Raw genomic sequence first — 26,499 nt, 5'->3', positions numbered from 1 at the left:
TAAATTCTATATTTTCAACAAATAAATCTATGTTTGGTACTTTACTTAATATTTTGAGTAACTTATTTAACATAATGTTGTTGTAAACACGTTTCTTACAATTAAATGGTGCGTGTATTATCTTGAGTAATGTTTACTAGGCTTTTATGTGCCTTTTCAAGATACTTTTTAAGTAAAATTTATTTACAAGTCTAAACAAGTGGATTTGGCTGTTGCAAAAACACAAATGTTCATGACAGACACCATTTTGATGGTTGACAGGACTGAATTTGCACAGCTGGCAACCCAACGTCACTAAAAAAGGTAAGAATGACATTAAATATGAACTTTTCAATGGTTTGATGCTTTAAATATAGCAAGGATAAAGCTAAATGTTTGTATTATTGATAAATACTTCAATTTGTCTTGAATTACATGGCTTGGCTAACGCTAACAGGCTAAAACTAAATTGCTGAATAAAGTTGTTATTTTTGTTTGTTTTTGCACACAAAAAGTATTCTTGTGGCTTCATAACATGAAGTTTGAAGCACTGGAGTCACATGGACTATTTTAATTATGTCTTTCCTATACTTTAGGGCCTTGAAAGTGTTCATCACATTGTTGTCTATGGAGGGATCAGAGAACTCTGGGATTTCATCAAAAATATCTTCATTTGTGTCTGAAGATGAACGAAGGTTTGGAACGACATGAGGGTGAATAATTAATGACAGAATTTACATTTTGGGGCGAACTAACCCTTTAAATTGGCGTTCACTTTTCTCAGTGATTATTTTTTTATCTGCTGATGTAAAAATTATGATGTATTTGAATTTTATGTTTGTAACATTGGTCGAAACATTGCTTTAATTGGATGACTGAATTACTGTTCTCAGTGGGTTAAACAGACCAATGGTCATTGAAAAAACTGTTATACGAAAATGAAATACTGTTGCTACCTCTTGTAGTACATAACGATTTTTTTACTTGAAGTCAGCTTTATGTAAAGGTGAAAAAATAAGCTACTGTGTTTTGCACTTGCATTGTCATTTTAAAGTGAATAAATGTTTTGTATTGAGATGCTGGTTTACTGTTTCATGGTACTTTAAAAACATGTAGAAAATAATTACATTTATAGAAAAAAAAGTAGCTTGAGTAATATTTTCCATTTTACTTTGCTTTAACAGTTTTTATCCAATAAATGCAGCCTTGGTGGGCATAAGAGACTTCGAAAACATTTAAAAATCTTACTGACCCCAAATATTTGAATATTCAAATATATACAATGTAATAAGTGATCAGTTGACTTAACTTAAAAAGTGTGGACACTTTTGCCTTACAATTATTTAGTAATAAACATCATGCGTAACTGAAAAAAATTAAGTTATCTGAACTTGACAATTCCACATAACTTTGTTTTTCAGTTAATATTTACTTAAGTTTATTTACTTAATAATTTTAAGGCAACGGGTTTCCTTCCTTAAGTCAACTGATCACTTATTACAGTGTAGCGTATCAACTATATATCAGAAAAGATTGATACGTTTTCCCAAATCTTATGAGAACTGAAAATAAACTTCATAACAAGCTTCAATCGTCCTCCATGAAAAATGTCACATGCGTTTGGGTTCTCAGAGATCCCACATATAAAATATGAATAAATGCAATTAATTTATACATGCTAACATGACAAGTGTAGGTCTACACATTGGGTCACACTAAACAGAAACAACATTACAGGAGGAAACCAGGAACATTTTTCAAAATTCCCCGTCTACTTTGTGATAAAAACCTGTAAGTATTAGAAATTGAAATTGGAAATTATTATTATTTTACACCACTGTCTCATTACATTATCAGAACATGTTGATTAAAATGTTACAAATTCTACCACAAGAGGACGCTGCAGGCTTTCAAAAGTGTCTGAGCTTTGGTGACAACAGCATCGTTGATGCACGAGCGTAGTTAGGCAGCTGGAATCGGTCTTGGGAAGAATCATTTGGAAGATCCAGCTGAGAGCACTTAACGTCCTGCAGTGTGGCCCATTTTAACAAGGTTACTTCAAATTCTTTCATGTTTTGCATCTGATATGTTTGGCTCTTGCCCTGTATGGAGTGGAGAGGCATGTGCTTGCAGCTCTACATGTTTGTAAATGCCCTCAAAGGGCTCTTTTATGCTGGTTCTTTTCACTCTAGTTGCTGCTGATCTCAAAATCACCCCCGTTTCTTCACATTTATGGATACAGTCCAGGCAAATTTGTTTATAGTCAAAAGTCTTTCATGACTTTGCACCAGAGAAAAATGTTTCAACTCAATGTAATGGACCGGTGGAAATTAAGGTTGGAGAGAAATCATGCCACAGACGTCATTCTCTCCTATGACAATTGATCCAGCAGACAGAGCTGCTGTTCTGCTGTCGCAGATGTATGGTGGAGATCAAAGTGCTGCCACTCCAACTTGAAAGACCTCTGAGCAGTAAATCCATAGTGTTCATGAGTCACCTGTCAGCTTATCAAATGTAACTGCAGAGGAGCTTAACTCTTGGCAAACAAACCATTATTCACACAGCCACTGACTTGAACTGCTCTTCATATATGTTAGAGCCAAAAGGTTATCAGAAACTGTCAGTTTGGTACTGAGACATGCAGGTGGGTGACCGTTCCTGACCACCTCCTGAAACTGTCTATCACCGCTATCAATACCAGCACAGCCCCCGGGGCTCTGTGTGCACTTGGCTTGGCATACGGCGGATTTGTGAATTGCAACAGCCCTAGAGGGAATGGATTGGTTCTGCCTGAGCCATATGGTGGAATTCCCTGCTGTGGCTCAGTCCAAAGCCCTCCAGCACCAGTGAGGGAAAAGCGACACTCTTATTGCTTGCATTGTTATACAATGTACCTATGCCTACAATGACTAGAGGAATGGGTGTGAGGGGGCTGGTTCTGCTTTGGCAGAGAGATTTATATTTTACTGTGTAAAAAGATGATGTAGAAATGAAATTCAAAAAAATTGAAGATCAAAAAGTCATTTTTAGACATAGATAGATCGATGGATGGATGCCTTATATCTGAAAGCAACAGACAGATGAAAAGATTTATAAATACCATAAAACTGACACATAGACTGATAGATACCCTATAAACGATAGATAGATAGATAGATAGATAGATAGATAGATAGATAGATAGATAGATTGAACAACAAGCGTATCATTACATAAACTTAATGTCTAATGTTTAAGTTTGATTTATGTTTATATTCATTAAAAGCAGGACTTTTCGACATCTTGGAAGTATGGAAGGCCAACAGGGCCAAAACCTTCCACATGGAAGTGACGTCAAATGACACGTCTCGCTTAGCTTTCCACGCAGATAGATAGATAGATAGATAGATAGATAGATAGATAGATAGATAGATAGATAGATAGATAGATAGATAGATAGATAGATGGAACAACGAAGGTATCATTACATAAACTTAATGTCTAATGTTTAAGTTTGATTTTATGTTTATGTTCATTAAAAGCAGGACTTTTCGTCATCTTGGAAGTATGGAAGGCCAACAGGGCCAAAACGTGTGAAAACATGTCAGTTTCCCACGTTTTGGCCCTGTTGGCCTTCCACATGGAAGTGACGTCAAATGACGCGTCTCGCTGAGCTTTCTATGCAGATAGATAGATGATAGATAGATGGAACAACGAAGGTATCATTACATAAACTTAATGTCTAAGTTTGATTTTACGTTTATGTTCATTAAAAGCAGGACTTTTCGACATCTTGGAGGTATGGAAGGCCAACAGGGCCAAAACGTGTGAAAAAACGCCAGTTTCACACGTTTTGGCCCTGTTGGCCTTCCACATGGAAGTGATGTCAAATGACGCGTCTCGCCGAGGTCGGAGATCGATGTACCCCGAGTTCAGAAGCTGAATGTCCCACTTTGAGTGGTGTTCCAGACATTATTTCCAAGAAGGAGGTAGGAAAAATCCTAATTCCCATCTGTCTGGAATGCAGCATCCACTTGCTTGAGTTCACTCAAGCACGGGCGTACCATCAGCCTGTTTTTACCTTCAAAGAAAGAGGTACAGCCTACTGAATTTCAGCGTGTACTTCACAGGATCCCAGCACATAGTCCCTGGGCTGGATAAATGTAGTTTCAGCCACTGGAACATGACCACTCTGCTTACCTATGGGCACAGACGGTCTCCAGGCAGCCGGTAATTAGCAGCACTGCAATCTTTGATGAAACATTTTACCGCTCAAAGTATTTCGGTTATCGCCACCGGAAGATAACAGACACATCATTCAGAGTCATTGGTTTTGCTTTCAGCACTTTTTAAAACATCTTTCTTTCGGCACCCACACACCCGCAGGCACACACAAACAAAGTCTACAGCTTTTCCTGTAGATGGTGCGGAGTGGGCTCGTTACCAAGGCGACGGTTACTTTCCATATCCAATATGAAATATATGCGATGTCCTTGATTTACAGTAAGATAGGCACAGAATAACAAAAGTTACAGCAGAATACATGTAGGCCTACTATGTCTCCACCCAAACAAACAGGAATATCATACCAACAGAGTTCTGAGCGCTAAGACAATTCTGATTGGTGGCGTGATGTTACTTTGGCATCGCTGGGTGAATGTGGTGCACAAAACAGCGGTGCAAATGCGGCTCCTGCCGTCGTGTGACAGCAGCTGTCATGGAGCTCACATTTACTCACTTGTGTCATGAAATTACGCCAGTCTTCACGCAAGCTTGCTCATACTTCTTTATTTTTCTACAAAAATATTTCACCTTATAAAAGACAGCTCAGAATGTACATTGTTTTTGCAACTGCCATAGAAGTTTTTACCTTAAATATATATGTATATGTATTTATATATATAGTATATAAGCATTTCTTCCCATATATGATCAGAGTGCACTCTCAGCAGCCCAGGATATGAGTCAAACATCTTCCCAGTCTAAGTATTTCTCAATGTCCTCAGCTCTGACTAGAAAAAAACCGTTGGAAAGACTGTAAGAAGACAAAAATAACTGTATAAACAAAGCTGTGAAATGTTTCTAGCTGTGGTGACCCGCCAGGCATTGTGAATCCAGCATCATGCATGAGAAACGGTAATGTCTATTACAAAAATACAGTCGACTGCAATCAGTAACTGTCATTGCTTCAGAGTGATGTGGTGTATAAACAGTCAGTATTGAAGATGGGTAAATATAATTGCTTAGAACAAGGCAGAATAATAAGAAAAAGATGCTAAGACATTGGGGATAGATGGATGAGAGAGGACAAGTAAGAGACGGTTACAATAAGAAACCCGTAGAATAAGTAAAGGATTACGCTTTTAGCAGAAAAAGTGCCAATAAAAATGAGTGACAGGATTCTTAAAGCACTTGGAGCGAGGGAAGGTTAAGGTTGTGACTCATGGTATCCCATGATGCCTCTGAACTGCAGGCAGCAGGAAGCCCTATTTGTGAGATTTCCACCACCTTCCTGGTATCAGCAATATTATTACTATCGCTATCATTATTATCTTTATCATCATTATCATTACTATTACTAGCTCAGGATATGCCTCAGAAACTGGTTACTTATCTCTTGAAATTCTGAAACAAAAAATTATTACATACTGTAAATTTGAAAAAATGAATGCTCATGTTTTGATTACTACTACCAATACATTTATATATATATAAATGATATTCAATACATGTGTGTGTGTACTGTGTATAATTATGTATATTTGAATACACACATACATAGATGTATATTTTAAGAAATATTTGCATGTATATACTGTATATATATTTATATAATTTATATTATATATACATTTTTTCTTATATACATGCATGTGTGTGTATTTATATATACATAATAATTATACTCAGTATACACACATATATTATGTAAACACAAACTTTTATTTTGGATGCGATTAATCGCGATTAATCGTTTGACAGCACTAAAATATATATATATTCTAATAAAAATGTTAGTGATGCTTGGCCGTGCAAAACACGCTGCCACAATGGCTGTTTAGACACATTTGTAGCATTTCTTATGGATGTATTCCAAATCACTGGATATTTTGGGTCCCAAATATGGCTCATATCCCTCCTGCAGGATTTTTTTGTTTGTTTTATTGTCGTAGGTATAAGAAAGTATCAGCACACCTCAATGAGTTGCATTTATGTCTGTAGCACAAATGGTGTGAGATAAATTATGTGCCAAAGTTTAATACTTGGGGTTAAGATAGCAACAGCAAGCATCACTAATAGTAATAATAATAATAATAATAATGGAATTTCCAGTTCCAAAAAGACAACAAAAAGCATCAACCTAAAAAAAAAAAAGTGATCCAATCCCTTTTTTGATTGAAGTGCTGAGTCCATTCCATCAGTCCGGTGCTGGCGAAAGGCTTTTTCAGAGCTTCTCATCACTCTCTTCACCCACAGGCTGCTGAATGTTCTGCTCCTTGAGTCTTTTTGAGTACAGGCCTGTGGCTCTGCCCTTATCAGAGAGGAGCAGAGGAGAGAGCGAGAGTCCAGAGTGGCGCTAACACCCAGGCGGGCGAGAGGGTCAGTCGCGACCCCAGCGGGGAGGCTGAGTCCGAAGTGCAGGAACAAACCTCGTAGCCATTTTCTGCATGGTCTGCGTGGTGCTGCCCGTGAAGCCTCGTGTTCGAGTTGTTCTGCATCTCCGGGGAGTCTGACTGCATTTCCGTGCACATCAGCCAGTCCTTGCCGATGGGACGCGGATAACCCACTTCAACCTCCATATCGCTGCCCGCCACGCGCCAGTACTCCTTTCCCTTGAAGAAATATGACGCACCTGGGTAGAAAGAGCAGAAAATACAAGGAAATAAAATACAATGGATTTTTCAGACTTGCTTTCATCTAGTATACAGATCATTATGGTTTCACTTTTTGCTCTATGGTTTTTGGCATCTCTATTTCCTGTTTCGAGACCACCAGGAACGATTCTAGGACTTGAGCCTTGGGGGGGCTTGACCCCCAATAATATTGTACAATGTGTTGAGCAGTGATTTTCACACTGTAGTCTCTGGACACTGGTGGTTTGTTTAAGATTCCTAGTTGATCTCTCTCTCGGTCTCACTCTGCAGTCGAATCTGGCCTTCAGTGCTGTCTATTTGAACAGGATACTGTTGCCAGCAGTTACACAGGCTTAATAGTTCCTCCTGTGGAGGCCAGGGACTGTCACTTTAGAGTGTGGCCTGCTCTCACTCCTCATTCAAAGCTCTTCCTGTGGGGCTAGCAAAGCCTCAGAGAACAACACCTGATGAGACAACTTCTCTGCCCCTCATCCTGCCTACAGAACAACTGCAGGGAAGAAAATCTGGTGCATCAAGTGGAGGGTCCGTTCACACCAAGAACGATAACTATAACAATCACTATATAAGCGTCCACACCAGTGGATGATGATTTCATTCTGTTTATTCTAAAGGCTTGTTCACACCGGGAAGATTATCGACGATGTTTAACGCCTTGTGACTAAACAAAGGGTGCCAATGTGAGTGTGCACACCGACACGCTAAACGACAGGCGTTCATAAATAAATAAATAAAAAAAAACGCCTGGTTCGTTTTTTTTGGGTTTGACAACAAGTTAAAAACTGTTTGACCAATGAGATTGCCGCTTTTGTTCACATGCCTGGAGCTGCTGAAGTTACAGTAAAACACGACTTGGTAGCGCTCAAACACAAAACGGTCTTGCTGAGCACACATTGATACTTGAAGAAGACGGCGAAGAGGAAGTAAGTAGACAAAGAAGATGCAACAAGGCAAGATGAATGTAGAGCTGCTGGTCTCTTTGGTGTCTGAACAAAATTAACTTTATGACAAACGCCACAGCAACTACAAAAATCTCGATAAGAGGGATTTGTTATAGAGAGAAATTGCGGATCAAATCAAAAACGACATATACACGTTCACTCGGCCCATCGCCAGTGAAAATCGCTTGGGTATGAACACAGATGCGTCGAAAAACTTCTAGGAAAACGCTGGCGATAAGCGCGCACGATAATCGTCCCAGTGTGCACGAGGCTTAAGAGCACTGCAGTTTTGTCGTCTGCCTCTTTAAATTCTTGAGTTCTTTAACGGAGTGTCTATTTACAGTAAGTCAAATAGCCTGCCTTGTTGGCAGAAGCTATTTACACTAACTCCGCCCACTGACGTCTGGTTGGGCCAGAAACAATTACGGAAGATGCTGGCTTTTTAACAAAGCAATAGTGTAGTGCGCAGAGGCATTTATTTTAAATGAAAATAAAGAAAATATTTGAAAATAAAGTGTCTAATGTGTGTTTAATAATAGTGTGTGTCGGTTAGGAGTAGGTAGGGCTTTATTGACCCAATAAGGCGGCATCCATTTAATAATTTTAATAAATATAATCATTTACATTGTTATTATTGCATACCGTTTAATGTACATCAACATTGGGGTGCAAATAGTATCTGCCACTATTTAGAAGTATAAATAGCATCTAACTACTATTTACACTTATTGCAAAGAAAATACTGCTATTTTTACGTAGTGTAAATAGCATATCGCTAAGAAATGCTGTTACTTTCACTTACTGTAAATAGAATCTATTGCTACTTGCACTTAGTGTAAATTAGAGCTTAGATCGGGCTCAAAAAAATCAAGCCTGACCCTACCCGAGCCCGTTGTGTCCGAGTCCGGCCCAACACATTAACTGTAATTATGAGCCCGAGCCCGATTTAAACCCGACCATTTTTTAATACGTGGGCGTTCTGAACTTCTGACGAGAACGAGCCTGTAATGAGTGAAGCGGTAAAATGACGTTCGCTCAAATCCCACTCAGACATGACATTTATCTGTACTGTAGCCTACTATACTTGTTGTAGCCATTAAACAATGTATTTTGTTTCATATTTATGTTTAAATATTATAATGTTATTTTTAAATTTCAACTGATTATGAAAAGTGCAAAGATGCGAGTGGGTCAGAAATGATTTTGATCTCTTCATTAAAGGATTAGTTCACTTTTAAATAAACTTTTGCTGATAATTTACTCACCCCCATGTCATCCAAGATGTCCATGTCTTTCTTTCTGCAGTCGAAAAGAAATTACGTTTTTTGATGAAAACATTCCAGGATTGTTCTCCATATAATGGACTTCAATGGGCTCCAAACGGTTCAAGGTCCAAATGACAGTTTCAGTACAGCTTCAAAGGGCTTTAAGCGATTCCAAACGATGAATAAGGGTCTTATCTAGTGAAACGATCCGTTCTGCAAGAAACCAAGCAGTATTTATGCTATTATTTTACCTCTTATCAGACGAACATGATCATCTCTGAGCTCTGGTATCGTTTAAAGCCCTTTGAAGCTGTACTGAAACTGTCATTTGGACCTTTAACCGTTTGGAGCCCATTGAAGTCCATTATAAGGAGAAAAATCCTGGAAAGTTTTCATCAAAAAACGTAATTTCTTTTCGACTGCAGAAAGAAAGACATGGACATCTTGGATGACATGGGGGTGAGTAAATTATCAGCAAAAGTTTATCTAAAAGTGAACTAATCCTTTAAGTTTTGTTTTGTAGAAAGCCTTTCTTTAAAGTGAATTTCGTTTTTTTTAAATTGCATCTTAATTTTAATCGATGTTTCATCTGCCAATTTCCTGGATTTAATAAATAAGAAGCAAATAGACTATAGCAGACAATAATCATGACATGGAGGCGCGGGAGTGATCACTTTCATTGCACATGAACTGGAGTTGCTGAAACTCAGCAGGCTACTTGCCTCACAGACATGAGAAATATGTGTATAGAAAGCTTGAAATGTCTACTTTTAAAACAAAACAATTTGAAATGAAAATAAATAGTTAAGCAAAGCACTCTGTTCACGCGAGCAGCTCATGACTGGCGTCTCAGAGCGTTTCTGTTCAGAATGCTGCGCTTTATCACTGCATGTGCTGTGAGTTTAACACACATTTTTAGACTAACCCTGACTTGTGCAACTTTGTACACATTTGTTTCTTAGTTGTAGTATTAGTTCTTACTTTGCTGAAAATATATATATTATTTCTGATTATGGCATAGCTTTCTGCCCACCCAATTAGGCTAATAAAGTAATGATAAAACCCCCCACAAATGTTTGATTAAGGGCCCGGCCCGGCCCTAGGATAGTAGCGGGAAATATCGGCCTGACCCGGCCGTGTAAATAGTATCTATAAATAGTGTCACGGAATGTCACGGATCTGTGAAGGATAGGACTCAAGCGCAGAATGAGTTTCACAAGTTTAATAACCAAACAGTTATTTAATGACAAATTAAAATCAGACAGGAAGAGTAGACAGATCTGAGGTCAATGGGCTGTATCTACTGATTCGAGTGGTGCTGATCCTCAGTGAAACCAGACAGAGAAATCCCACTCAAACAGGAACACAGACGGGAGACTGCTGTCGAAGTTTGCCGAGGATTACAGAGGATTCTGATAATCGAGTTCGCAACCCAAGTCTGAGGCACGTAGGTGACTTAGGCTACTGGAAATATGCTTATGACTACTGTTATTAAATAACATTGGTAAAAGTTTACACTACGGGTGTGCTAATATGCATTAATTCATGCTTAACTAATACACAGATTATTAATGTATGATAATGTATTAATTGTATGATAATGAGTTAATGTATGACTCATGAAGAAATAATGTGTAATGCCGTTTTCTGTACAGTAAATGCTTGCGCGCTCGCCTTCAATCATGCAATGCATCGGAATAACATGTTTCTTTGTTTCATAACTTAAGATTAATGTTGGGAAAGTTAACTTGTAGATACCCCTATTTGAGATTGATTGTATATGAATGCATCACAAAAAAATCCCGTGCTCTATGGGCACTGCCATTAATAGAGGACAAAGCGAAAATTGTTTTGCACTCCATGATAAAGGCAAATTTAAATATTTTGCGGGAAACATAAATCCGATCAGTTATCCAGATGGCGACAGCTTGATGTGAACAAATGTAAACTCGCCGTGTCCTGATTGACTGATGATCACGGTGATCGCATGTTAATGCCAAGTGTAAACGCAGCCAGAAGAAGTTACCTCTAGAGTAGATTATTTCTGATAACAAGCAAAATAAATAACAAGTAAATTACATAAGACATACAGTCTAAATTACATTAGACGCTGCTCTCGTATGACTGGATATTTATGAAGCATTTAAGGCTTTTTGGTGAGTCGCACTGTTTTTGCGCTGGTGTCATATTCTCTCTGCTTGATCGTTAATATTTATATCATGTTATCCAAGAATAGTACGTCAAAAATGTGTTTCTACAGAGTAGTGCGCCATACCCTTGCCAGACTGATAAACAAACACAGACCGGAAGTTAACTTCGGGCCAGGTGCGTAACCGTGGCAACGCGCGTGCGTCCGATGAAACCGTCTATAAGGACAATAAACAAGAGGCGTTTCTCAATGTCAAGGAAGGATCCTTGGAAGCCAGAATTCCGAGGATGCTACGTCATCGACGTCCGTCGAAGGGCTGTTCCAATGTCGAGGATCCTCGGAATTTCAACCAAGGTCTGAGTCCTTCGTTCGAAAAATATGCCATATACAGGAAAGGATGCATACGAGTAGACTTCGCGCACTTAGCGTTCTCAAATCACCCACAATCCTATGCGCGCAGCTTTGCTATCTTGTTCAAAAAATACAAAATATCGGACGTTGGCGGAGTCGGAGCGTTAACGGGGCAATATGCTTTCAAGTGTAAGTATTTACGTTACCAAACATTTGTTATAACCGTAGTAAATATAAGTAAAGTTTAACTTTTAAATGCCAGTACAAATTACAACCGTATTGATATTATACAAATTACGTTATTGATGGCTAACGGACCTTTTCACTGACGTAATGAGGCTGACGCGCACTTGCAAGCCTGTTCCATTTACTTGTTCTCCGAATGCTAAAGAGGAGCCTCGCCTAGCCTCTGAAGGAAGTGACTTGGAAGGACTAGTCCTGCAGAGGAAGGATCCTTGACATTGAGAAACACCTAAGGAGTTGGTTTACTTGTTCTATGGTATAAATATCTGCATTTGTTGATTAGTGCGCTGTAGTTGCGTAAATTTCAGTTGAATCCAGCGTGAAGGAAAAATAAATTAACTATTAACTATTCAATAATCAGCAACATGCACTCACGCAAATAACTATTTTCGACTGTTTCAATTTGCATTGACACAGATTACTTTATTTGAATGTTTCCTTGATATAACATGACACTAAGAAATGCATAAAAATGTAATCTATTAATCTGCTTTTTGTACCATGTTCACTGAGCCGAACTGTCCAAAAAGAACCGGTTCGCGGAAATTAATCAGACTTTGCATCACCAGATGAGAGAGATGACTGGTGGGAACAAACGACAAGACATGAACACCAAACAAAACAAATCCACTAAAGACTGTTCGGAAAGCAATTAAACAGTTGAGCACAAATAACACAGTTGCACATGACACAAGCAACGATCCAGCAAAGAAATGAAGGAAGCACAATATAACGGGAGGAAAACACGCGGGGACCTGGTGAGCACACTCAAGTTAACAAGGACTAAGGGAAACAAGGAGGCAGGACAACAGTAGCACATGGCCAACACAAACAAAGACAAAGCCACAAGCTCAAACACAAAACAAACATGAAGACATTAAACAAAGACAGGACAGACAGAGCTGTCAGGGCAGAACCCTAACAAATAGCTATTGCAAATATCTGCTGTTTAAATCAGGAAGGATTTTGACAGGCTGTCAATGTTTTTATTTTTCATCAGCTGGAAAAAATATTCTGAAAGTGATTCCAACAATACTGTTTCTTGGTGTCGTTATCATTATAGTTGTGGTGTGGACTCTGCTATTCTTTTATAACTATTTTTTATCATTATAATTATCCTAAAAACTGTTAAAACTGTGCTTTTAAGTGAACTAACAAAATGCAAAACGATACTCGGTTACTTAACGTAACCTCGGTTCTCTCTAGAAGAGGGAACGAGTATTGCGTAAGTTCCTTACGCTACGGGGAAAGTATTCTTTCTTCGAGATTTCTGAAAAACCCAAAATTATCCTTAATTTTGTAACATTGTCAACGCAGTGCGGCAGCCTGGCAGACCATAGCAGGCTATTCCAGCGTGCCATTGGCTGCTCTGCTGGCAACTGCAGCAGCCTATCGGTGAGCCCGCGTGACGTGGCGACCAATGAGGGCGCTTCGCGCCCACCTGGCTTCATTTGCCTACAGGTGGGGCGTGGCCACGTGTATATAAGCAGGGCTCACGGGCTGCATATTCGGTTTTCGTAGTTCTGAAGCGTAAAAGCCCGCGGGGCGCACGGCAAGGAACGCAATACTCGTTCCCTCTTCTAGAGAGAACCGAGGTTACGTTAAGTAACCGAGTATCGTTCTCTTACGAGAGGTTCTCTCGTATTGCGTAAGTTCCTTACGCTACGGGAACATATTGTCAACGCCGTGCGCGCCTCGCATACAGCATATGTATCCCAGGGAACCGGGGACCATAACACTGCTCGGGCAGGGTGGCCGGTAAAGGAAACGGGCCACCACATATACGGACACTTCGTTTGAACTGACGGGTGGTTACAACGGGTGGTTACAACACCCTGCCTTATGAATGAGGGAACGGCACCTGCCGGTCGCCTTCAAATTCACCACACCTTGTCTCATGAATGAGGGAACGGCAAGGCCGGTCGCCTTCAAATTCACAATATCTTGTCATATGAGTGAGGTAACGGCACCGCCGGTCACCTTCAAACTCACAATAGCTCTTTTCGTAAATGAGGGAACGGTACCGCCGGTCTCCTTCAAATTTACATAAGCCTTGTACCGAACTTACTACCAGTATGTGAGCTATGTCTGCGCAGAATCACCGGGCAGAACCAACAGCCTTATTGAACTGATAACACTTTCGCCTGTAAGGCAGGAACTTCCAGATTGTAAAATCTCACGAACGTAGACGGGGAGGCCCAGCCTGCCGCCACGCAAATATCGTGGATGGAAATCCCTCTGGCCCAAGCCCACGAAGAGGCCATGCCTCTGGTGGAGTGTGCTCTGACACCTAGCGGGCACTGCAGGTGTTTGGAAGCGTATGCAGTTGCAATCGCGTCCACTATCCACCTGGACAGGGTCTGTTTCGAGGAGGCGAGACCTTTAGCGCGCCCTCCAAACGAAACAAATAGCTGCTCAGAACGCCTGAAGGCGGCGGAGCGTGTGACATAAACCCTCAATGCCCTGACAGGGCAGAGGATATTGCCACCGTCCCCCTCGTCGGATGCTGGCAGAGCCGAGAGGGAGATAATCTGCGCCCTGAAAGGAGTGCCGATCGCTTTGGGGACATAACCATGCCTCGGTCTGAGAATGACCTTAGAGTCATTAGGACCGAACTCCATACACGTCGGGCTCACTGAGAGCGCGTGTAGATCCCCCACGCGTTTCACTGAAGCCAGAGCTATCAGGAACGCGGTTTTTAGCGAAAGGAACCTTGGTTCCACAGTCTCGAGCGGTTCAAAGGGATGAGCCTTCATGGCCTCTAGGACCAAGGCCAGATCCCAAATAGGAACCGATGGGAGCCGCGGGGGATTCATCCGTCTAGCTCCTCTGAGGAAACGGATGATGAGCTCGTTCCTTCCTAGCGTGCTGCCTAGCGTCGTCTGGGCGAACGCTGCTATAGCCGCTACATACACTTTGAGCGTGGAAGGGGACCTGCCCAGTTCCAAGAGCTCCTGGAGGAAGGAGAGCACCCGCTGGACCCCACATTGCTGCGGTTCCAATCCCTTGGAAGCACACCACTCAGTGAACACCGACCACTTAGAACTATATAACCGCCTCGTCGAGGGGGCTCTAGAGTGTGAGATCGTGTTCATAACCCCTTCGGGCAGGTCAACGGGTATCCGTTGGTCACCCATACATGCAGAGACCATCGCTCTGGATGGGGATGCCAAACTGACCCTCCTGCTTGAGAGAGGAGGTCTGCTCTCAGCGGAACTGGCCAGGGGGGTGAGTGCGACAGCTTCACCAGCTCTGGGTACCAAATCTGGTTCTCCCAGCGCGGCGCTATAAGGAGCACCGGGCGGCGCGTTTCCCTGATTTTCGCTATAACCTGGGTCAATAGGGAAATCGGCGGGAAAGCATACAGCGGGAGGCTGGGCCAAAGTTGGGACAGCGCATCCTCGCTTTTGGACAAGAACGTCGAGCAGCGGGCGTTCTCTTTTGTTGCAAAGAGGTCGAGCTCCGCTCTGCCGAATAGGCGCCATACCAGCTGGACTGTCTGGGGGTGCAGGGACAATTCTCCTGGGAGAATGAGGCCCCTGGACAGCTTGTCCGGGCCCACGTTGAGGTGGCCCGGAACGTGCGCCGCTCTCAGCGAGCGCAGCGAGCTGTGTGCCCACACGAGCAGGCGTTCCGTCAGATTGCCCAGACACCTGGACCTGACACCGCCCTGCCGGTTCACGTAGGACACCACCGTGGTATTGTCCGACCGGACCAACACATGGTGTCCCCGTATAAACGGGAGAAACTGCTTGAGCGCGTTCTCTACCGCTATCATCTCCAAACAGTTTATGTGTAGGAGTTTTTCTCCGCTCGACCAGAGGCCCGAGGCCGGTCTGCCCTCGAAAACGGCGCCCCAACCCGAGGTGGAGGCGTCCGTCGAGATGACTTTGCGGTGTGAGATGGCTCCCATTGTCACTCCCCGCTGGTACCAGTCGGCTACTAACCAGGGCTCTAGGGCTGCAACACAGCCCTGAGTCACTCTGATCCTGAAACCTCCGGCAGCCCAGGCTCTGTGAGGCACTCGGGCGTTTAACCAGCGTTGCAGCGGGCGCATGCGCATTAAGCCCAGCTGGAGCACAGCTGCAGCTGAGGCCATACGTCCCAGCATCCTCTGAAAAAGCTTGAGAGGTGCGATTTTGCCCGGCCGGAAGTACGCAGACATGCGCCGAACTTGGCGTGTGCGTTGTGGTGACAGGCGGGCAGACATAGCCACAGTGTCCAGATTCAAACCCAGAAATTAGGTTGATTGCGTGGGCACTAATGAGCTCTTGGTCCAGTTGACCGTGAGCCCCAGGCTGTCCAAATGGCTGAGCAGCATTGCCCTGTGGGCGAGGAGCTCGGCCTCTGACTGCGCCAGGATGAGCCAGTCGTCCAAGTAGTTCAATATTCGCATCCCCCGGTTTCTCAGGGGAGCGAGGGCCGCGTCCATGCACTTCGTAAATGTACGGGGTGCTAGTGACAGGCCGAACGGAAGGACGGTGTATTGATAAGCCTGGCCGTCGAAGGCGAATCGTAAGAATGGCCTGTGACGCGGCGTTATCTTGATTTGAAAATATGCGTCTTTCAAATCTAGGGAAATTAGCCAGTCTCTCGGGCGAATATGCGCGAGGATCTGCTTGGTCGTAAGCATCTTGAACGATCTCCTCAAAAGAGCTTTGTTCAGACGCCTCAGATCCAGAATCGGTCTGAGCGACCCGTCCCTTTTTGGCACGAGAAAATATCGGCTGTAAAAGCCTGACTCGCTCATAGAATGGGGAACCGGTTCTATAGCCCCTTTGCACAGCAGCGTGGCTATCTCCGCTCGAAGTAGATGTGCTACTTCTTCGCTCACTCTCGTCTCTATACGCGCACAGAAGCGCGGAGGGCGGCGAGCGAACTGCAGAGTGTAGCCGTGCTTCACTGTTCTCAGCACCCATTCTGATACACCTGGAATGGCTTCCCACGCTTTCGCGTGTGCCAAACGGGACAGAACGGCCTCTGGGCTCGAAACGCCGCGTTTCGCGGGTTTGACGGCCCGTATAAGAGGGGCGGGCGCGGTGCGCGCGCTCTCTGTGCTGTGGGCCAGCCGCTCGCTTTCGGTGGCTGGCCGCCTTACACACTGTGTCTCTACCGCTTTGAGCGGGGAATGTCTTGTGTGTGGCCCTACACTCATCGCTTCGGCCACCTTGGGCGGAAAACAAATGGTGTGTGGCGCGGCGTGTAGCGCCTGGGGCATAATGTTCGCGAAAATGTGTGAGCGCGTTTGAGCGGGCACAACTCTTACGCGTGGAACATGACCGGTTAAGAGTGGCTGTGTGACAGCGCGTGTGGTGGCTAGGCGTGGACGCAGACAAGCGGACACGTGACCTAACTCTAGCACTCGAGCAGCCGGAGGCCGCTTTATGTGAGTGGGGGACACGGGGTTTATAGTGCTTATGTGCAGGGGTGAACACAGAAAAGTGGGCACATTTACTGCATTTGAAACACATACGGCGTGAGCCGTGCAACCAGAAATAATGCAACTTTTGTGATTTCTCTGGTTCGCCGTAAAAACGGCGGTGGTTGACAGGCGAGAGGGCGTTTTTGCCGGCTCGTTGGCTGCGTGAAATTCCTCTGCAGCAGCCACAGTGGTGGGGGCTGACAGGAAAAAGAGTTTTGACGGTGGTCCGGCCGCAGCGGGACTTAACCGTCGTTTCTTGCCTCTGGCTAGGAGGGCTTTGGAGGCTCGGACTTCAGCACGATCCTAGGCCGGGGGCCCCGAGGGGGAGGCGGCTTACCGTGGCTGGAGGAGCGCGATCTGGGGCGGCCGCTCGGTCTTCGCTGAGACGAAGGGGGCCGCGCTGGGCGCTGCGCGGAGCTCGGTGCTGGCTGGTCGCGAGGACGGCGAGCAACGGAGCTACCGCTGGCGCCTGGGCGTCGAGGCAGGAAGAGGTTCATGGCCTGCGTCGTCTTCTGTACTTCGGAGAAACGGTCGACGATCCCCTTGACCGCTGGTCCGAAGAGCCCAGATGGAGAGAGCGGGGCGTTTAAGAAGGCCGCGCGCTCTGTTTCTCGCATGTCCGCGAGCGTGAGCCAGAGGTGGCGCTCAGCTACCGTGAGGGAGGCCATAGAGCGTCCGAGGGCCTGTGCTGCGGTCTTGGTAGCGCGGAGGGAGAGATCCGTCGCGCTTCGCAAATCCGTGATCAGCTCAGCGTCACAGCTCCTCTCGTCCAGATCACGGAGGAGATTGGCTTGGAGGATTTGCAGCACGGCCATAGAGTGCAGAGCAGACGCAGCTTGACCGGAGGCAGCGAAAGCGCGGCCGATCAGCGATGACGTCACTCTGCAGGCCTTAGACGGGAGGGCAGCCTTTGAGCGCCAACCAGAAGGCGGGCAAAGGTGCGCTGCGACCGCCTCTTCCACCGGAGGGATAGCGTTGTAGCCTTTCTCAGCCGCGCCGTCAACTTGTGAGAGCGTCGAAGAAGCCTGAGACGAGACCCTCGCGGAGAATGGCGCGTTCCAGGACTTCGCGAGCTCCTCGTGAAGCTCTGGCAGAAAGGGTGCAGTCCTGGCGGTGGGCGCACGGCGGCGACTGTTCAGGAAGCATCCGTCGAGCCGATTCGGCGCTGCCACCTTAGGCGGGGCCCATTCGAGGCCTAGCTGCTCGACAGCCCGGGTGAGAAGGCGCAACAGTTCGGCGTCCTCACCCGCTCGAGAGCGTCCGGAGGCTCGGACTGAAGAGGTCGCGGAAGACCATTCCTCGCTGTCGGAAGCCATGATGGAGCAGCTGTCGGCGCGTTCCGCGGCCGCATCCGCCTCATCCCCAGAGGCGGCAACAGAAATGGCGGCCTGGGGTGGGGGCGGGGAAGGCGAGAGTGAAGCGGGCGGGAAGGGTTCCGGCGAGCTTCTCTCGGCCAACTCCGGAGTCCGCTGCGAGCGGCGCTTTTTACTGCGCGGCTTAGCAGAGACTGGAGGGATGTCATCTTCGAACTGATCGAGTCGAGCCCGCAGGGTCGACATCGTTAGTTCTTCGCACTCCGGGCATCCGCCGGCGAGAAGTGCGGCGGCGGCGTGATCACGGCCCAGGCAGAGAGCGCAGATCACATGGCGGTCCCCGGAACTGAGCTGCGCGTGACACGAGCCGCAGGTGGAACGAGACATTTTTAGAAAAACGCTCGGCTCTTTTTGTGAAAGTGTGACGCAGCGGCGACAACACTGAGCAATAAAAGGATATAATGCTGCCGGATAGCAGAGCAGGCACGGATGGCTGAAGGTGGCGCGATGCTGCCGGCTTCTTCAGGCGCTGTCCTCTGCTTGCTCGTCTGCACGTTCAACGGCGGCGGGTTCCAGATCCAGCGATGCGAAGGGCTTCGCTGAAGAAAAGAAAATCGAATATGCAGCCTGTGAGCCCTGCTTATATACACGTGGCCACGCCCCACCTGTAGGCAAATGAAGCCAGGTGGGCGCGAAGCGCCCTCATTGGTCGCCACGTCACGCGGGCTCACCGATAGGCTGCTGCAGTTGCCAGCAGAGCAGCCAATGGCACGCTGGAATAGCCTGCTATGGTCTGCCAGGCTGCCGCACTGCGTTGACAATGTTACAAAATTAAGGATAATTTTGGGTTTTTCAGAAATCTCGAAGAAAGAATACTTTCCCCGTAGCGTAAGGAACTTACGCAATACGAGAGAACCTCTCGTAAGAGAACTGCAAAGATGATTTCTTAGAGGAAATAAAACCACAAACAAAAATTAAATGCGCCCTAATGGCTCCTAACTTGCCATTTTATATATTTGGCATGAGCCGATAAGGGAAAAACAGCGAGACATGACACAATGACCAAAAAAAACGGCCGGCTGCATGTCTTTATAGACAAACAGTATGCATAATATGCAAAATAACTGACCTTCACATTCATACAAATGAATGTCGTGGGTGACATTTCAAAAATGTTCAAAACGCTTCAATGCTAATTACAGGTGCTGGAAGTAATTACTTTGTTGGAATACCACACATAAAAAAGGATAAAATGATAAAATATATCACTGAAATATGTATCTTGATGCATCACACTCATCTATGTGACAGTCCTTAACTCTGGGGGGAGTGGCATGCACGTCTTTCCTATTAGAAATTAGCTTTCTACATGTCAAACATTTTGCATATTTGGATTTGCTAACATTGGTATGGTCAAATTGAATAAATGTGTTAAACATTTTGAATTATGTCATGCATTAACTCTAGCCCTAGTATAAATGCGAGAGACAAACAAGAAAAAAGAAAGCAAAGAAGGTGTGTTTTTAAATGAAAGAGCTTAGAAAGGTGCATTTGGAAGCATTGCGTTTATTTAACACAGGCTTCATGTGATCCACCACAACATTGCAATTGCCTGGTCTTCATCCTTGAGGACACCACGAGGAGCTCACTGTGCATTAGACACAATGCCGTGCATCAGGCATGACAGGACATTATGCCCCTTTCTCCATTCTGCTCACATAGACCTAGAAACTGCTGCTATGACAACTACACAATCAAAATACCTGCACAGCCATTTCTTCCAAGGCCGATTGGGGTTGTACAACTGTACACAGTGCCTTTATACGATGTATAAGGGCCCTATCATAGCAATGCTGCGCCAGGCCAGTATGTGTTTTTTGCTATTTCCAGCCCGATGCAGTTATTATTTTCACGTCCTGGGCCACGTTGTTTAAATAGCAAATGCACTCGCACCCATCTGTTCGCCCATAGGCGTGCAGGTGTGAAAACGAGGTGTGTTCAGGCGCATTGTTGGCGTGTTGCTATTTTGAGGCAACTGAAAACGACTGCGCCATTGACCTGGTCTAAAGTCAACAGTGCAGTATTTGTGTTATTTAGAGGGTACATCAGTAATATGTGCCAATAGGCGGATCCACAACTCTGCTTATTACACACACAGAGACGCGCAGCAACACACAAACTTTATTGTGGATTAAAATGTAAAAGTTATTATTATTGTAAAAATTTATTTATTATTGTGTACATAAATATAAAAATGCCTACATGTCATAATGGATAGTCATTGCATGTATCATAATTAGCCTACCTATTTGCAGTATAATGACGAGCAAGCAGGCGTCATTGGACGAGCAGATCAGTTTCCTCACTTTTTTTTCCCGCTGGCAAATTCCGCCATGTAAATAGCGATTCCGCCATGGTACAAGCACAACTGGCTTTTAAAGGGAATGGGAGATGAGACTCTGGTTTATTGCACGTTACGCCCAAAACACACCCATTACTCATTAAGAGAATAGGCACAACCCTTTAAGACCATGCGCAGGGCACGGCAAGCATTTCTTCCATCGTTAAACTAGCAAAAGAGGATTCGGACTTTAGACCATGTGCTTAGATCGTTAAAATAGCACCCTTTTGACGTATTGCACATGATGGAAGATATTAGAATCTATTTGAATTTTAGGAGCAAAGAGGTTAATTTAATGATTTTTTGAATGATGTAATGATTATTTCAGAATGTCTATTTACACCAAGTTCAAATAGGCCGCCTTGTTGGCAGAGGCTATTTACACAAAATCCACCCACCATTGTCTGATTGAGCCAGAAAAAAATTATAAAAGAAGCCCATCTGATAACAGGAGCAGTGGCGTGGAGAGTAAGATGCGTAGCGTTAGGTTTTGACATGCCGACCCGAGTTCGAACCCGTTTTTTTTTCGAACTCATTCTTCTCCCTTTTCCCATCAAATATCAGCTTGGGGTAGCGTTATTTTAAACTAAAAACTAAGGCCTGTTCCCAGCAGGCACACAACGTCATAAGATGTTGATATTTGGTTGCATTTTGGTTGCGACGTCAGGTGACCAAAATTCAACATCAGCTCAACGGGCCGGGCCCTATCTTGCACCCAGCGCAATTGACTTTGTACACCGACGCATGTGTCATTCCTATTTTGCACCCGCGCAAAGCGCGCTTTTCCCTCCACAGAAGCACGTCGCTAAACTAGTGAATGAACTTGCGCTCCCTGGGCGGTTCAGCGCAAAAAAGGAGGCGTGTTCCGGCGCAAACAATCCCTGGTGCTATTTTGCTGTTCCATTAAACAATTGCGCCACTGACCAGAAAAAACCTAGTCTAAAGTCAGTGGTGCGTTGCGCGTTGTTCAATATGCTATTTTAAGGGCGCATGCTTGACCATAATGTATAGCGTGGCCAACGCGCATACACTTTGCTCATGTAACCTACACAGATGCAACAGTTATTTTTGCAAATCATAAATTGTTACACTAAAAAAATATTAACACATGAGATGACGGAAATCATTGTGGTGTGCCACGAAGATGTGAAAAAATAGGCATAAATCTAGTGATTCAGGCTAATTGTAATAATTAAGGATAAGACCTGTTTGCCCAATAGTGGCAAGACATATATGTATATAAGGACATCTGACAAATTGGTTTGTCCGTCAAGAACCAGGAAAAAAAATCGACTAAAAAACTGAAAGACTGAAAAAAAAAAGACTGTGAAATCACCTTTACCACAATGTACAACATTACAACTTCACTTCTCTGTCTTTCACTGCTCTTACAAGAACATCAGTCTCCTCGGCTGTGAACCGCTCCTGGCGTGCGCCTGGTAAATACGCCATAATAATAGCAATCCATAATGGAACTTGTGCACCTGCTTTTAAAGGGAATGTTGGATGACGCTCGGATTGGTTTATTCACGTTACGCCCAAACCACACCTATGAATAATGAAGCTACTTCAGACCAACCCATTTTAGATTTGCGCCGGGCGCAAGAGCCATTTATCCCGCTGGGAAAATAGCAACAGCGCCGAGACCCGCCCACAAAGTTACTTGCGCTTCGCGCTTTGACACTTGCGTTTCAGATCGTTAAAATAGGGCCCATTGTCTCTAATGCCAATGTTAATTTGACGTCCAATACCAACGTCCGCTGATGTTGATATTTAGTTGTTTTTAGGTTGTGTTGTAAAGTAACCAAAATCCAACGTCGAGCCAACATCTCAAACCAACGTCATTTTGACGTCAGATATTGACATTTAGTCATGAGGTATGATGGCCAAAACCCAACGTCCACACAACGTCATAAAGGTAACGTCCACACAGCGTCAAATTCTAACATCATTAGACGTTGATATTTAGTTGGTTTTAGGTTGTGGTTTTAACAAATCAAAATCCAATGTTGAGCCAACGTCTCAAACCAACGTCAGATTGACATCAACATCCAACGTTGGACGGACGTTGCATTTTGGTTGAAAATGAAAATCGGGTTGAAGTCAGAACCCAACGTCAGTTTGACGTCAACATCCAATGTTGGACGGACGTTGCATTTTGGTTGAAAATGAAAATCGAGTTGATGTCATATTGACGTCGTCCGGTGCATGCTGGGTTGACATCAAGAACAATAACTATAAAAGATCACTATAATAGCTTCCACAGCAGCGGACAATATAGTTCTGTTAATTCTAAGCGCTTGTCTGATGCGTAAATGTTCAAGCTTGTTACAGCAGGATGGATTCTGATTGGCTGTCAATGTTTTTATCATTCATCAGCTGGATAAAATCATTCTGATGTCGTTTCTCTATATCGTAATCGTTACTGTGGTGTGAACTCTGCTATTCTTTAATGTAGAGAACGATTTTTAGAACCATATTTTTATAGTTATCTTTATAGTTATACTTGGTGTGAGCATGTTAAAGTGGAAATAAAGTGCCTAACGGGTATTTAATAGTGGGAATTAAGTGTTTAATGGATAGGTGTAGGGTCCATTTATGATTTTAATAAATATAATCATATACACCAAATATATCATTATTGCATACTGTTTTATGATATACTACAATACAGTGAGGTGCAAATAGTATCTTCCACTATATATACATAAACAGCATCTCACTACTATTTACACTTTTTGCAAAGAAAATGACAAAATATTAATAAATACTATTCTCAATTTCACCATTTACTCACCCTCATGTTGTTCCAAACCTGTACGAGTTTCTTTCTTCTGTTGAACATAAAAGAAAGATATTTTGAAGAATGTTGATGGACACCATTGACTTCCATGTATGGGAAAAACAAAATACTATGAAAGTCAATGGGGTCCATCAACTGTTTGGTTGTAGACATTATTTAAAGTATATATTTTTCTGTTCAGCAGAAGAAATAAATTCACACAGGTTTGGAACAACTTGAGGGTGAGTAAATGATGACAGAATTTTCATTTTAGGGTGAACTATCCCGGATACGGAAGATCATTCTTTTAAAAATCCTCAACAGTTTTTGGTTTGTCACAGCCTGGAAAAAAATATGATTTGCTACTTTCTTTTGCTAGTTTGAGGCATTTAAAAGCAGTAATTATTATTAATGAGACGCAATCAAAATATTTAATCTACTAAAAGTTTGTTTTGTCAACTTTTAGGAGTACATTTCGTATAGCTATGCTCTTCTACCTAGTTAACAGCTAACCGGTATGAACCAGCAAGGAAGAGAAACGATTCATTTTTGTGGCTCTAAAAAATAACATTCAGGAGAGCTGCTTAAAATTCAAGAGACATAATACGATTCACAATACTTACTGTCAGACCACCGCATGGCATCATCCAGTTGAGGTGGGATCCCTTTCCACAGCGCCGTGTCTTTTGGGTAGCCGAGGTCCATGCGACGCAGATGGTCATCGTAGCGCCAGTAACGGCTGTCTTTGAAGAAGTAGGTCTTCTCATTGTGCAGCCAAACAAATACTGCATCTACTCCTTCCGCGGGCAGCCCAAAGTCACTGACAGACCGCGGGTAGCCCTCTTCAACGTTATTGTCCTTGAACACCCAATATTTCCCTCCTAAAGAAGTGAGAACAACATATTGTGAGGTGGGAAAGTGGTAAAGGCTTTCTTTACTAGCAAACCAGATTAGAAAACACAGACCTGCTGTGAACTGCATTTTAATGCTTTAAAGGGTTAGTTCACCCAAAAATGAAAAGTATGTCATTAATTACTTACCCTCATGTCGTTCGACACCCGTAAGACCTCCGTTTATCTTCGGAACAGAAATGAAGATATTTTAGTTGAAATCTGATGGCTCTGAAAGGCCTCCATTGGCACAATGGTACGGTTTACTCTCAAGACCCTTAAAAGGTACTAAAGACGTCGTTACAAAGTCCATCTCACTACAGTGGTTCTAAAATAACTTTATAAATCGGTGAGAATAGCTTTTGTGCGCAAAAAAACCCTAAATAACGACTTACATAGTGATGACGATTTCAAAACAAGGCATCATGAAGCTTCGAAGCGTTATGAATCAATGAGCCAAATCATGATTCGGATCGCGTGTCAAACCGCCAAACTGCTGAAATTTGGCAATTCAAACTGCTGATTCGACTCGCTGATTCGTAACGCTTCGAAGCTTCATGATGCCTTGTTTTGAAATCGTCATCACTATGTAAGTCGTTATTTAGGGGTTTTTTGCGCACAAAAACTATTCTCGACGATTTATAAAGTTATTTTAGAACCACTGTAGTGAGATGGACTTTGTAACGACGTCTTTAGTACCTTTTAAGGGTCTTGAGAGTGAACCGTGCCATTGTGCCAATGGAGGCCTTTCAGAGCCATCAGATTTCAACTAAAATATCTTCATTTCTGTTCCGAAGATAAACGGAGGTCTTACGGGTGTCAAACGACATGAGGGTAAGTAATTAATAACAGAATTTTCATTTTTGGGTGAACTAACCCTTTAAATATACAACATTTTCTTTTTACCTCTGTGCTTTTTGAGCTTCAAAACACTCTTGCATTATATCTTTGAAGGACATTGCTCGCTTTATAGTCCAACTCCTTTTAAAAATGTCATTTACATAACTCGAGAGCTTCAAATTCCAATCATTTAGAGAATTTTTGTAAGAGAGAGTGTTTATGCTCTAGGGAACATTTAGCTTAAAATGTCTGGAATTAACTACACAATCAGAGGGTCTTTTTGAATCATTTTAAAGAGCCTTTGAGAGATGTTCTTGATCTCTAACTGTGAAATTACCACAGATTACTGACTGCCAAAAGCAACTAACACAGAGTAAAATTCTGCTATGTTTTCTGTTTAGAACATCACAACACCAAGGTGTTTTGTGGTTGCTATTTCTATCTATTATTTTCTATATATTTCAATTAAAATGAACAGCTGGCATAGCATACTAAATACAACTTATTTATTTTAATAAGATATAATTTCTCATATTATATAGTCAGTGTGTTGTATACCTTCATGTAGCCACCCACAGCCTAACCACAAGCACTACTCTTTAGCACAATGGTAACCACAAAAACTTCAACATAACATAAACTTATTTAAAGGTGCAATATGTAATATTTACAGCTAGCGGTGGAAATGAGTACTGCAGTCCAAATTCTAAATATTGGATAGAGTTGTTTCCCCCACTGACTCAACGCTCATGCAGGTTGTCAGATTGAGGACATGCAACAGGAACAAGCTCAATTGACAATGGAAAGCGACAAGCCTTACACTGGGAGTTGTTCAGCTAATGTATACGCTTGCAATGTTTTAATAGATGCTATTTATACTGAGGCTTTTTTCGGTTAAGTAGAATCTGCAATTTCTGACCCAATTAATTTGCTCGCTGCAATACACAACTTTCCATCAACTGTTGTGGAAATTCTATTGGGTTAACCGGCAGCGGGTGGGATCACACAGACCAAAACAATTCCAACACGGAACGCACATTTTATGTGCAATATGCGCAATCCCACGCTGAAA

The 26,499-nt window shown here is 43.4% G+C and overlaps 1 protein-coding gene across 2 annotated transcripts in view; it reads right to left on the bottom strand.

Annotated features, from left to right (window-relative positions):
- Positions 1–6,124: 6,124 nt before the first annotated feature.
- mmp17a (matrix metallopeptidase 17a) overlaps positions 6,125–26,499 on the bottom strand; it is a 142,527-nt gene continuing 122,152 nt past the window's right edge. For both annotated transcript variants that reach the window (XM_079835322.1, XM_079835323.1), the window contains exons 9-10: positions 24,321–24,578; positions 6,125–6,811 (exon numbers count right to left, since the gene is read on the bottom strand). In XM_079835322.1, coding sequence (XP_079691448.1) covers positions 6,495–6,811; positions 24,321–24,578 — 575 coding nt within the window. In that variant the 3' untranslated portion in view covers positions 6,125–6,494. The remainder of the gene's footprint in view (positions 6,812–24,320; positions 24,579–26,499) is intronic.

This window comes from Gobio gobio, assembly GCF_949357685.1.
Source record: "Gobio gobio genome assembly, chromosome: 14".
Lineage (NCBI taxonomy): Eukaryota > Metazoa > Chordata > Actinopteri > Cypriniformes > Gobionidae > Gobio > Gobio gobio.
The sequence above is the reverse complement of the archived record's forward strand: the minus strand, read 5'-3'. Positions and strand labels throughout refer to the sequence as shown.